The 12,515-nt window shown below is 46.3% G+C and overlaps 1 protein-coding gene across 1 annotated transcript in view; it reads left to right on the plus strand.

Annotated features, from left to right (window-relative positions):
- The window catches only part of LOC121554094 (VPS10 domain-containing receptor SorCS3-like), a 12,536-nt gene extending 2,292 nt beyond the window's left edge, over positions 1-10,244 (plus strand). The window contains exons 3-7 of the mRNA XM_041867550.1: positions 1,881-2,097; positions 3,937-4,070; positions 4,825-4,948; positions 9,585-9,716; positions 10,022-10,244. Of these exons, the coding sequence (XP_041723484.1) occupies positions 1,881-2,097; positions 3,937-4,070; positions 4,825-4,948; positions 9,585-9,649 (540 nt within the window). The 3' untranslated portion in view covers positions 9,650-9,716; positions 10,022-10,244. The remainder of the gene's footprint in view (positions 1-1,880; positions 2,098-3,936; positions 4,071-4,824; positions 4,949-9,584; positions 9,717-10,021) is intronic.
- The last annotated feature ends 2,271 nt before the right edge of the window (positions 10,245-12,515 follow it).

The following is a 12,515-nucleotide window of genomic DNA, read 5'->3' on the forward strand; positions in this document are numbered from 1 at the left end:
CAGATTTACTGTAAATTAGCTACCTTATAGCATATAATGTGTACACCAACCATATTTACTGTACATTAGCTACCTTATAGCATGTCATGTGTACACCAACCAGAACCAATGGAAAAGTCCTAAATATGCAAATCCGTCCATCTAGCTCTCCAGACAGGCTCAATCAAATGCTCAAAGCATTTGAAAGAAAGCAAAAACTATTTGAACACAGGTATGACACACCGTCAGCATGACAGCACTGACATCACACCGTTTACAACATCCTTAGTGTGTTGACATTCACCTGAACAAGAGTCCTGTAAACAGTCCTGCTGTGTCTGGATCTGAACTAACAAAACCCCTTATTGTCAACCAGCACTGATGTCCAGACCCTATTATGCGTTTCGGATTTGGTGGCCCTCTGAGTCACACACAGAGCCACGGACACAAAGCGTGACATTAAGCCAGCATGCCAGCATCAGTCTCATGCAGGTTAGCTAGTGATCCCAGGACACCTCTATAGAGAACTAGAAATGTCCACAGAGTGTCAACAACGGACACCAACAAAAGCCTGAATGACATCGACGCCACTGTAGACCTAAGTGCCATTCCGAGTGCCATTTTGGCAAAGGATTGTGGGCCATTACAGTTCCACACAATAGCCGCCACTCTTATCCCTTTTCTTCCATTCTATTCTACCTTTCTTCATTAGGCTTATTCATAGTTTACAATTTTCTGGGTACAATGGCGTGAAATTTACCCCCAGATCCTTCCCCCACACACAGCCAACCCTACGGTGTTTTCACACTCTGCTGCGCTTGAAAAGAAGCAAAACAGATATATATATAGAGAGAGAGAGAGAGAGAGAGAGAGAGAGAGAGAGAGAGAGAGAGAGAGAGAGAGAGAGAGAGAGAGAGAGAGAGAGAGAGAGAGAGAGAGAGAGTGTAATGGGTTTTCCATTTTGCTATTGTTGTGTTTGTTGCTGGAACGGAGCCCCCTCGTGCGAATGCAGTGTTACAAATAAAGATCCCAATTGCATTGCGTTACAATGTGCTGCGGGGAGGCTGGGAGTTAGTTGTGCTTGCTCTCAGGGTACGGGCGGGATAAGTGGGAGGGTTTGGTCGCAGCGGCAGCTGGAGCCACCAACAACACTTGTTGTATATGTGTGTGTGTGTTGACTGTTGATCCTAGGGAAGTGCCAGATGTAACCACCCTGAGTAGACCTGCTGCAGATACTGCAGTGGCAGAGCACTCCTACACAAACACACACAGAGAGAGAGAGAGAGACACACACACACACCTCATGAGCAGTAACAGGCAATCACGCTGCTCTCACGGTCGGGCAGAATATGATGCATCCCAAATGTTTCGGCTGGTTCTGACTTCTTGTGTCTGTGTGTGAATGTAACCCAGCAGTCTGTTGACTAGTGTACCTGCCACCCTACTGTCTCTTGATTACTACACTGCCTCAACCTCCCTGTGGTTCTCTCTCTCCATCACACACACATATACACACACACACACAACAGTGACACGTACGTGCACATAAACACACACACACACACACACCACAGGAGCCAGACACTCCCAGTGGTGTTATGTAACATGTCAGACTCAGGATGCATGCTAATGTAGATGTGTCACAACACCAGCTGTTGGACTTTTGACAAAAACAAAGAATGATGCCCTGCCTGTGTCCATGCATGCTGAGTGCTGATTACTGAGTGGGACTGTGGTTTTGGGGCATTGTATTGAACCCCATTTCAACAATGATATGTATTTAAGTCTAGAATAAACACAAGTACAAGCATCTGGCTGGGCTCTCAAATACAATGGACTTGTGTGTTTTTAAATAATAATGATGTTTGGGACTCTTTCTTTCTTTCTTTCTTCATCTGTAGTCCTTAGGTGAGACTTTACTTGCTTTCCAGGGTGACTCAATGAGAACCAACATCCAACTGGATTTCGGAGATGGCACGGCAGTCTCCTACTCCAACCTGAGCTGGATCGAAGAGGGGATCAGACACGTTTACAAGACGGCTGGGATATTCCGTGTCTCGGCCTTGGAGGAGAACACCCTGGGATTTTATACCACCACCTTGTACCTCCATGTTACATGTACGTCACCTCTATACATTCAGCTATTGTGTCAGGGCTATTCAATTCCCGCCATCGAGGACTGAAGTACTTCTGGTTTTCTTTTGTACTGCACCTGGTAGATAATTGGTCAGTTACTGTGACGTCGGCCATTGATTGGCCAGAGTAGTCGCTCACCTGGTGACCCAGGTCTGAATCAGTCCCTGATTGGAGGGAAAGGATGGAAAACAACAGTGAAGTGGTTCTCAAGGATCATAATTGAATATCTCCGCCTCATATTTCTCTGTAAATAACCATCTTACTAATTATAGAGCAGTGTACAATGGAGCCAGTTATAGGCAAAGTACCAGAATGCTTTGCACATAGTACAGCACAATGATGCTGTCTTGCACTTATCATCTTGTAATGAACAAACCAAATGTCAAGTAAATAATAGTGACAAATATAACATGCTTATGTCTAAAAGGCTCAAGAATTATCCAGCTCTTTGCGGTGCAGTGTTTGAATTGCACCCCTCATCTCTTGATTTGATCAAGAGACGAGGGGGTTTGAACAAGAGACGTGAAGGTGCCATTTAAATGTTGTCTCTGGTCGCCAAGATACTTTCAATCAGTGTACTTTGATATTTCTGATGGCATTGATTCTGCTGGTGTTTTTTTCTCCATAGTTTGGTACATTTTGAGGTAATTCACAGGGGAGAGAGCGTGCAGGCGATGCTTTTAGCGATGTGCCAAGCACGATGCCGCCACAGATTTCCAATTGGAATATTTTTAACACCAAACACAGTTTAGGGAGCCTGTCCAAATGACTCACATCACTCATGCGCCTGCACACACACACTCAACACACATGCACATACACATCCACATAGACACAGGCTTAGAAGGGACACACACACAGATACACACGCTTTCTCTCTCTGTCACACACATCACACACACACAAACACACACAAACATACACACACACACACATACACAGACACACACATACACTGCATGCGTTTGAAAGCTAGGATAAGGATAAAGATTAGTCTCAGTTAAAGAGGATAAGAGTTAACAGAAGCCCAGGCGGAGACGTACACGCTAGAGCGCAGAGTCACAACAGAGTTTTACTGTTAAAATACCGTGTAATATCTCTCCGCTATAGGAAACTTCACCGCTTAGATGACGGTAATGCCACGTTACCCACGTCAGCTTCCATTACGGTCTCAGCATGGGAGACCACAATATTAATCACAAGGTATCATGACAAAAACATGACAACGCCAATGTGTTTTAAGTCTAGAATAAATCTTGTTCTTCAAGTAAATTCCATCAAAACTATAAAACATTATGACAGTTATTGAGTAAGATTTCATTCAACTTCCCTTTTCAGCTAAAGTAGTCTTATTGAAAAGAAGACCCACACACTACCCCAGTGATAATGATAAGTTATACTGGCAAGCGCAGTGTGAGGGATTTTCTTTTCTCTAATTCTTAATTCTCTATTTCTTTTTTCCCACGCCCCTCTAAAAATAATATTTTGATGTGCGAGTGCTTTTCATATTGTAAAGTAGGTAGTCTGAAAAAATATCCATGTAATTACAATCATATACTGAGTCTGAATCATTCAATACTGAGTCTGAATCATCCAGTACTGGGTCTGAATCATCCAATACTGAGTCTGAATCATCCCATATGGAGTCTGAATCATCCCATATGGAGTCTAAATCATCCAATAAAGAGTCTGAATCATCCAATACTGAGTCTGAATCATCCAATACTGAGTCTGAATCATCCAATACTGAGTCTGAATCATCCAATGCTGAGTCTAAATCATCCAAAGCTGAGTTTGAATCATCCTCTGTGTTTGTATCAGGTGCTGTGGAACATGTCCAGCTGCTGGCTCAATTTGTGGTCATCAAGAACAAGGAAGTAAACCTAACAGCAGTGGTCTGGCCAATCCACTCCAGGACCCTCAGCTACTTCTGGTGGCTTGGGAACAGCACTGAGGTAAACTGGACTTAAAACACTTGGTGTACAGAGAAGAGGGCCTAGAACCGAGCCCTGTGGGACTCCAGTAGTGAGACCACATTGTGCAAACAGATCCTCTTCTGATGTTGTGTATAGTATACAGTATACTGTATGTGCGGTACCAACTGTACAACATTAGTAGAGGTAAACTGACACTATTCAAAAAGGGTCTTACCCTATAATGCCATATACTGTACATGTACTGCAGTGGTGGCTGGTGTCACTTTAACTAAATCGGAGGACGGGATTATTGTAATGGCTGGAACGGAATAAATGGAAAAGCATTTTACACATCAAAGACATGGTTTCCATTCCAGTTCCATTCCACTTCAGCCATTACTATGAGCCGTCCTCCCTTCACTAGACTCCACTGATGTTATATGAGGTATACAAAATGTCTATGGTATTAGGTACATTGACCTCTTCTATGATCGAAGGTGGCTGTGATAGAGGCGGAGCAGTCTCTGATCTTGTATGTTATAAGTTATTACCTTAGCTGCATTGGTTCTCGGTCTTATGGGGAGGATGTTTTTTGTAGGGTTTTACTAAAGTCAGAATTTTGACTACTCTAACTACTCAAGTCAAAAGTTCTGTCTACGCTAAGTGAGAAGTTCAAGGAGAAGTTGTTATCATCTGACATGGGTTTCTTTCATGTTCCGGGGTTTTAGGTGAAGGGATTATGACCGGATCAAAGTGTGATCATCCATTTTGTCCATGTTCCCTCTTCCTCCAGCCGGTAATCAGCTTAGACGGCAGCATCTCGTACACCTTCACCAGCGAGGGAATGAACACTGTTACTGTCCAAGTGTTTTCAGCCAACACCATTGTGCAAGACACCAAGATGATAGCAGACCAAGGTAAGGATCAGTATTCTCTCTCTCTCTCTCTCTCTCTCTCTCTCTCTCTCTCTCTCTCTCTCTCTCTCTCTCTCTCTCTCTCTCTCTCTCTCTCTCTCTCTCTCTCTCTCTCTCTCGGATCTCCCTAATCAAATAATTATACTTGATTTAATGCTAATTTGCACATCTAGCAGCCATCTCACTTGGTATGCAACGTTTGAGGGTACTTTACATTTGAATATGTCAGGATAAATGCGAAGAGGACGCTTCCCCAATTATCTAAGAAAGCACTTGTACGAGCAATCATCTCCCTTTGTCAAACCATGAACACACACACGCATACGGACACACACACACACCAACATCTCTGTCAGCTTTCCCACCCATCAGAAGACAGTTAGAGGAGGGACACAACTAGAACAAATGACAGTGGGGAATGAGGAGGATACCTTGAAAATAATGCACCTAGATCAGGAGCTGAATTAACGGTCTGTTTCTGGAGCCAATGGAGCCAGTTATTCACCAACTCCACAGTGGAAATGACATGAGGCGACTCAGACGAGCTAGGCTGAGAGCCAGTGGAGGGAGCTACTGTGATAGAGGTCAGGGTGAGGCTTTGTGACGGATAAATTGCACTTTGTCACCTGGGAGCAACATACGCTGTATTCGGAAAGTATTCAGGCCCCTTGACATTTCCACATTTTGTTACGTTACAGCCTCAATCTAAAATGGATTGAATCTATTTTTTCCTCATCAATCTACACACAATACCCCAAAATGATGAAGCAAAAATAAGTTTTTAGAACTTTTTGCAAATGTATTAAAAATAAAAAACATAAATATCACATATACATAAGTATTCAGACCCATTGCTATGAGACTCGAAATATAGCTGTTTCCATTGATCATCCTTGAGCTGTTTCTACAACTTGATTGGAGTCCACCTGTGGTAAATTAAATTGATTGGACATGACTTCGAAAGGCACACACCTGTCTATATAAGGTCCCACAGTTGACAGTGCATGTCTGAGCAAAAATAACAAGCCATGAGGTCAAAGGAATTGTCCGTAGAGCTCCGATACAGGATTGTGTTGAGGCACAGATCTGGGGAAGGGTACCAAAAAATGTCTGCAGAAATGAAGGTCCCCAACAACACAGTGGCCTCCATCATTCTTAATTCATTCGGAAGAAGTTTGAAACCACCAAGACTCTTCCTATAGCTGGCCGCCCGGCCAAACTGAGCAATCGGTGGAGAAAGGCCTTGGTCAGGGAGGTGACCAAGAACCCGATGGTCACTCTGACAGAGCTCCAGAGTTCCTCTATGGAGATAGGAGAACCTTCCAGAAGGACAACCATCTCTGCAGCACCACCAATCAGGCCTTCATGGTAGAGTGGCCAGACGGAATCCACTCTTAAGTAAAAGGCACTTGACAGCCCGCTTGGAGTTTGACAAAAGGCACCTAAAGGACTCTCAGACAATGAGAAACAAGATTATCTGGTCTGATCAAACCAAGATTGAACTCTTTGGCCTGAATGCCAAGCGTCACGTCTGGCGAAAACCTGGCACCATACCTACGGTGAAGCATGGTGGTGGCAGCATCATGCTGTGGGGATGTTTTTAGCACCAGCCAATTGAATTGTGTTGAACTGAGGGGCACACTCAGTTATAGAAAGTCATAGCTCTAGCTTGAGTTATTAATTGCTAGCCTCAATAGAGTGTTACAGCACCTCTTTTCATTCTGAAAGTTTTGTTATACAACCTTTTATTACCTAAAGTAAATACATTCAACGGTATATGGGTTTCAGGTCTCTATTGAGTTTATGAACACTAGTTAATCTCCTCCATATGCTGTTTAATGCTATCAAACCATCCCTCCTTTCACTCTTTCACCCTTTCTCTGAAAGGAAATCATAGTAAGACCTATTCATCCATGTACTGCTAGAGTTGGTTCATAGCCTAGATATTGTGCAACAACCGCCATACAAAGTGTTATTACATTTATTTCTTCATTTATTTTTATCTTGCTGCGGTTCGTGTTCAGTTCATCATGTGTCAAAGTAAACATCTCCCCTCAATAAAGTGAAGATGATTAGAAGGAGAAGGGGCAGCAACATCGCAATTAAAGTCAGGGTCCATTAAGCTGCAGTGTTGCTGTACTACAGTACAGCTCTATGGCTGACAATAGTGAGGCCTTCATGGTAGAGTGGCCAGACGGAATCCACTCTTAAGTAAAAGGCACTTGACAGCCCGCTTGGAGTTTGACAAAAGGCACCTAAAGGACTCTCAGACAATGAGAAACAAGATTATCTGGTCTGATCAAACCAAGATTGAACTCTTTGGCCTGAATGCCAAGCGTCACGTCTGGCGAAAACCTGGCACCATACCTACGGTGAAGCATGGTGGTGGCAGCATCATGCTGTGGGGATGTTTTTAGCACCAGCCAATTGAATTGTGTTGAACTGAGGGGCACACTCAGTTATAGAAAGTCATAGCTCTAGCTTGAGTTATTAATTGCTAGCCTCAATAGAGTGTTACAGCACCTCTTTTCATTCTGAAAGTTTTGTTATACAACCTTTTATTACCTAAAGTAAATACATTCAACGGTATATGGGTTTCAGGTCTCTATTGAGTTTATGAACACTAGTTAATCTCCTCCATATGCTGTTTAATGCTATCAAACCATCCCTCCTTTCACTCTTTCACCCTTTCTCTGAAAGGAAATCATAGTAAGACCTATTCATCCATGTACTGCTAGAGTTGGTTCATAGCCTAGATATTGTGCAACAACCGCCATACAAAGTGTTATTACATTTATTTCTTCATTTATTTTTATCTTGCTGCGGTTCGTGTTCAGTTCATCATGTGTCAAAGTAAACATCTCCCCTCAATAAAGTGAAGATGATTAGAAGGAGAAGGGGCAGCAACATCGCAATTAAAGTCAGGGTCCATTAAGCTGCAGTGTTGCTGTACTACAGTACAGCTCTATGGCTGACAATAGTGAGAGCCAGGCAGGGCTGCACTTTTGCTCCTCAGCTGATTCCAACCCACCACCTCATAAAGGTTTGAATGGGGAGTTCAGTAATAGAGGCTATTTGAAGTTATTTTCAGAAGTCATTCCATCTTCGGTTTCTCCGGCTTCTTCTTTACTCCCCTTGCGGTACATGGAAGATGGCAGAAGACTCCCTCTCAGGTTCAAATCAATCAATCAATCACATTTTATTTATAAAGCCCTATTTACATCAGCAGATGTCACAAAGTGCTATACAGAAACCCAGCCTAAAACCCCAAACAGCAAGCAATGCAGATCTAGAAGGACGGTAGCTAGGAAAAACTAGACAGTGACTGTCGGAAGCTCCCCGCTGGTTTCACCGCCACCTATTAATGCACCTCTCAGTGTGGTGCAAGAGGTTAACATGTCATCTTTTTTCCCGAAGAGAGTGCACTGCTTCTGGGCATCCCTTTCATGCTCTCGCCCCACCTTTCCTTTCCTGGGTAATGACTGTACTTTACATCAGAGAATAAAATGATAGTTATAGGTAAATCATCATAACCTAGTATTGTCATAGTTCATAGTTACGGTCAAGTTCACGATGAATGAAAAACAGAATCCACATCATGGTGTGTTTACAACAGTAATTAGTAACTGACCACTTTTTATTTAGCTTTGCATACAGTAAGATTGTGAGGAAGCCGCTCCAAAAGCTTTTGCTGTTCAAATATTAAAGCGTCAAGATAAAGCCCGGTAGACGTGTTTTTTCAGCCACATTTGAGCTTGGCCAAAATTCCCTCCTAAAAGCTCACTCATCTGACTCAGTCTGACTCACCTACTCCCCTCCCTTAACCCAGATCAGATGTTTCACTCCAGCCAATGAGTTTGGGGGACATAAAATGCCAGTGCTACCCAAGCACACAGAGCCAGAAGGCTTTTTAGACTAATGAGTGATCGCAAAGAGAACAAACCGGCCTGAGTGTATTGATTTTTACAGGGGCTATTGCATCCTATCCCCTTCCCTATCCCTCTCCTTTCCTTCTATGCCTATTTACTCTCATTGTGAGTCATTCCTTTGCTCTCTATTTGTCCACTATTTTGCTACTCAAATACTGATTTTTATGCTTGATAATTAATGTGCTTCAAGTGTATGTGACTCGCCGACTACGCCACTCCATTGTCTGCCGATAGCCCCATAGAGAACCCATTAAAACATGAATGGCTTTTAAAATGGGCACTGATTACCGGTTGGAACCCCCTGCCTCATAGGTGGTCTGAAGTGGAAAAAGGCCATTATAAAGAAAATAACATTTAATAGTAGCTATTTTGAAGGTCTGGAAAAACTGTTGGTTGGCAAGACCTACTTTTCCTATCAAGAAATAAATACACTTTCGTGAAAAACATGGCGGTTGAGATAAGAAAGTCCTATTAATGTTGGATTATCATCTATTGGTTTGGTGACATATTGTATCATTGTTTACCTGTAGGTTGTACTGGGTTATCAACACATGTTGGTCAAGCCCAAAACTATTTCGTTGTCACCTCCCTCTCCTTTGATTTCAAACATGTTAAATATGCATATACTCTAAAAGCATTGTTTTTGACTGTAGACAAAGAATACTATACAAGTATGAACATATTGTAACAGTACTGTCCATTGTCAACAGGTGTCAGACTTTCCAGAGGATCAGCTATTGGTTGCAGTGTTTCCAGGTGTGCCAACGGCCGCTGAGCTCTTCCTGTTACCACACAAGAACCAATCAGAGGGCAGGAAAAAGAGCGAAGAGGAGCTAAAGCAGGTATGGGACAGTTAGATTGGACGCTGACATTTTGAGTGTCATTGTAATTCTGTCATGGCATATATGACTAATTGTTTCCAATCCTTCACGCCAATTCACCCAATAGGATAATTACATTGTCATGGCTAAAATGACACACATTCATTCTACGCGCCCGAGTCTGACAATTGAGATAACTGAACCAATGTGGTGGGTGTCATGACAAGATGGCAAATATTATTTAAATATGCAGTGTGTGAATTGAAAGAGCTGTAAATGGTGACAATTGTTTAACTAAATTATGCTTCTTTCATCTCCTTCAACAGATCTCTGAGATACTTGCCTGCACTCTGGACCAGAATCTGGTGGAGTTTGAGCTAAAGCCAGGAGAAAGAGTAATTGTTTACATCACACAGCTAACTTGGGTATGGAAAAAAGTTAGCATCAAGATAATTACATAAATTAACTGTAAGTACTTGCATGAGAAATCATAATTTTCTCTACATATTCTGCCTTTTTTTAGCTGTGTTTGTTTCTTTTTGTGATGTCTGTCACGCCCTGGCTCTGGGGACTCTGAAATGTTGAGCCAGGGTGTGTAGTTTCTGTGTTATATTTTCTATGTTGATGTTCTAGATCGTTTAGATCTATGTTGGCCAGGGTGGTTCCCAATCAGAGGCAGCTGTATCTCGTTGTCTCTGATTGGGGACCATAATTAGGCAGCCTGTTTGGCACTAGTCGGTGTGGGATCTTGTTCCGTTAAGGTTTGTTTTGTGTAACCTAGGACTTAACGTTTCGTTTGTTTGTTGTTTTGTCGTGAGTTAAGTACTTAATAAAATGTACGCTTATCACGCTGCGCCTTGGTCCGTATCTTCCATAAACGATCGTGACAGAAGATCCCACCAACAGAGGACCAAGCAGCGTGCCCAGGAGGAGAAGATAGCGATGTCTCAGGTGGGCAAATGGTGGACATGGGAGGAGATATTCGCGGGGGAAAGGGCCATGGGTAAAGGTAAATGCCCAGGCAGGAGAGGAGAAACAGCGCCAACCGTGCCGACGACGGACACGCGAGAGGCAACCCCAATAAAAAAATTTTGGGGGGGGGCACACGGCGTGGATGACGGGGCAGCAGGAGGCAGCTACAGGGCAAATCTGCAGACTAGAAGAGGAGGCCACCAGGTTACGGGGGCTATTGTTCCAGAGGGAGCAGGAGTTAATTGGTCAGAGGGAGGAGCTACAAGAGGCGTTAAGGGAGAGGGAGAGTGTAGAGGCACGGCGAGAGGAACTGGTTAGGCAGCAGAAGGAGCGGAGGTTTATAAGGAAACCCAGTCCCGCTCCTCGCACCAAGCAAGTGGTGTGTGTCACCAGTCCGGTCCGGCCCGTTCCTGATCCCCGCACTAAGCCAGTGGTGCGTGTTCCCAGTACGGCCCGACCCATTCCTGCTTCCCGCACAAGGCCAGTGGTGTGTGTTCCCAGTACGGTCCGGCCCATTCCTGCTCCCCGCACTAAGTTAGTGGTGCGTGTTCCCAGTACGGCCCGACCCATTCCTGCTCCACGCACTAAGCCAGTGGTGCGTGTTCCCAGTCCGGCCCGGCCCGTTCCTGCTCCCCGCACCAAGCCGGTGGTGCGTGTTCCCAGTCCGGTCCGGCCCGTTCCTGCTCCCCGCACCAAGCCAGTGGTGCGTATTCCCAGTCCAGCCCGGCCCGTTCCTGCCCCTCGCACCAAGCCAGTGGTGCGCGTCGCCAGCCCGGTCCGGCCTGTTCCTGCTCCCCGCACCATGCCAGTGGTGCGGCGTCGTCAGCCCGGTCCGGCCCGTTCCTGCTCCCGCACCAAGCCAGTGGTGTGTATTCCCAGTCCAGCCCGGCCCGTTCCTGCCCCTCGCACCAAGCCAGTGGTGCGCGTCGCCAGCCCGGTCCGGCCTGTTCCTGCTCCCCGCACCAAGCCAGTGGTGCGCGTCGTCAGCCCGGTCCGGCCCGTTCCTGCTCCCCGCACCAAGCCAGTGGTGTGTATTCCCAGTCCAGCCCGGCCCGTTCCTGCCCCTCGCACCAAGCCAGTGGTGCGCGTCGCCAGCCCGGTCCGGCCTGTTCCTGCTCCCCGCACCAAGCCAGTGGTGCGCGTCGTCAGCCCGGTCCGGCCCGTTCCTGCTCCCCGCACCAAGCCAGTGGTGCGCGTCGCCAGCCCGGTCTGTTCCTGCCCCTCGCACCAAGCCAGTGGTGCGCGTCGCCAGCCCGGTCCGTCCTGTTCCTGCCCCTCGCACCAAGCCAGTGGTGCGCGTCACCAGCCCGGTCCGGCCTGTTCCTGCTCCCCGCACCAAGCCAGTGGTGCGCGTCGTCAGCCCGGTCTGGCCCGTTCCTGCTCCCCGCACCAAGCCAGTGGTGCGCGTCATCAGCCCGTTCCGGCCCGTTCCTGCTCCCCGCACCAAGCCAGTGGTGCGCGTCGTCAGCCCAGTCCGGCCCGTTCCTGCTCCCCGCACCAAGCCAGTGGTGTGTGTGTCCAGTCCGGCACGGCCCGTGCCTGTTCCACCGGTGCCTATACCGGCACCGGTCAGCTGCTCCACTCCGGAGCCAGAGCAATCCGCTCCACCGGGGTCCGGTCCAACTCCAGTCAGCGGATCCACTCCGGAGCCAGAGCAATCCGCTCCACCGGTGTCTAGTCCAGCTCCGGCCAGCGGCTCCAGTCCAGAGCCTGTACGGTTTGATCCACCGTCGTCGGGTCCAGCTCCAGTCTGCGGTGCCAGACCAGATCAGGGGCGCAATGGGGAGGTGGAGAGAAAGTGGTGGTCACGCCCGGAGCCGGATCCGCCTCCGAGGCGGAATGCCTACC

Source organism: Coregonus clupeaformis, unplaced genomic scaffold (genome assembly GCF_020615455.1).
Source record: "Coregonus clupeaformis isolate EN_2021a unplaced genomic scaffold, ASM2061545v1 scaf0179, whole genome shotgun sequence".
Lineage (NCBI taxonomy): Eukaryota > Metazoa > Chordata > Actinopteri > Salmoniformes > Salmonidae > Coregonus > Coregonus clupeaformis.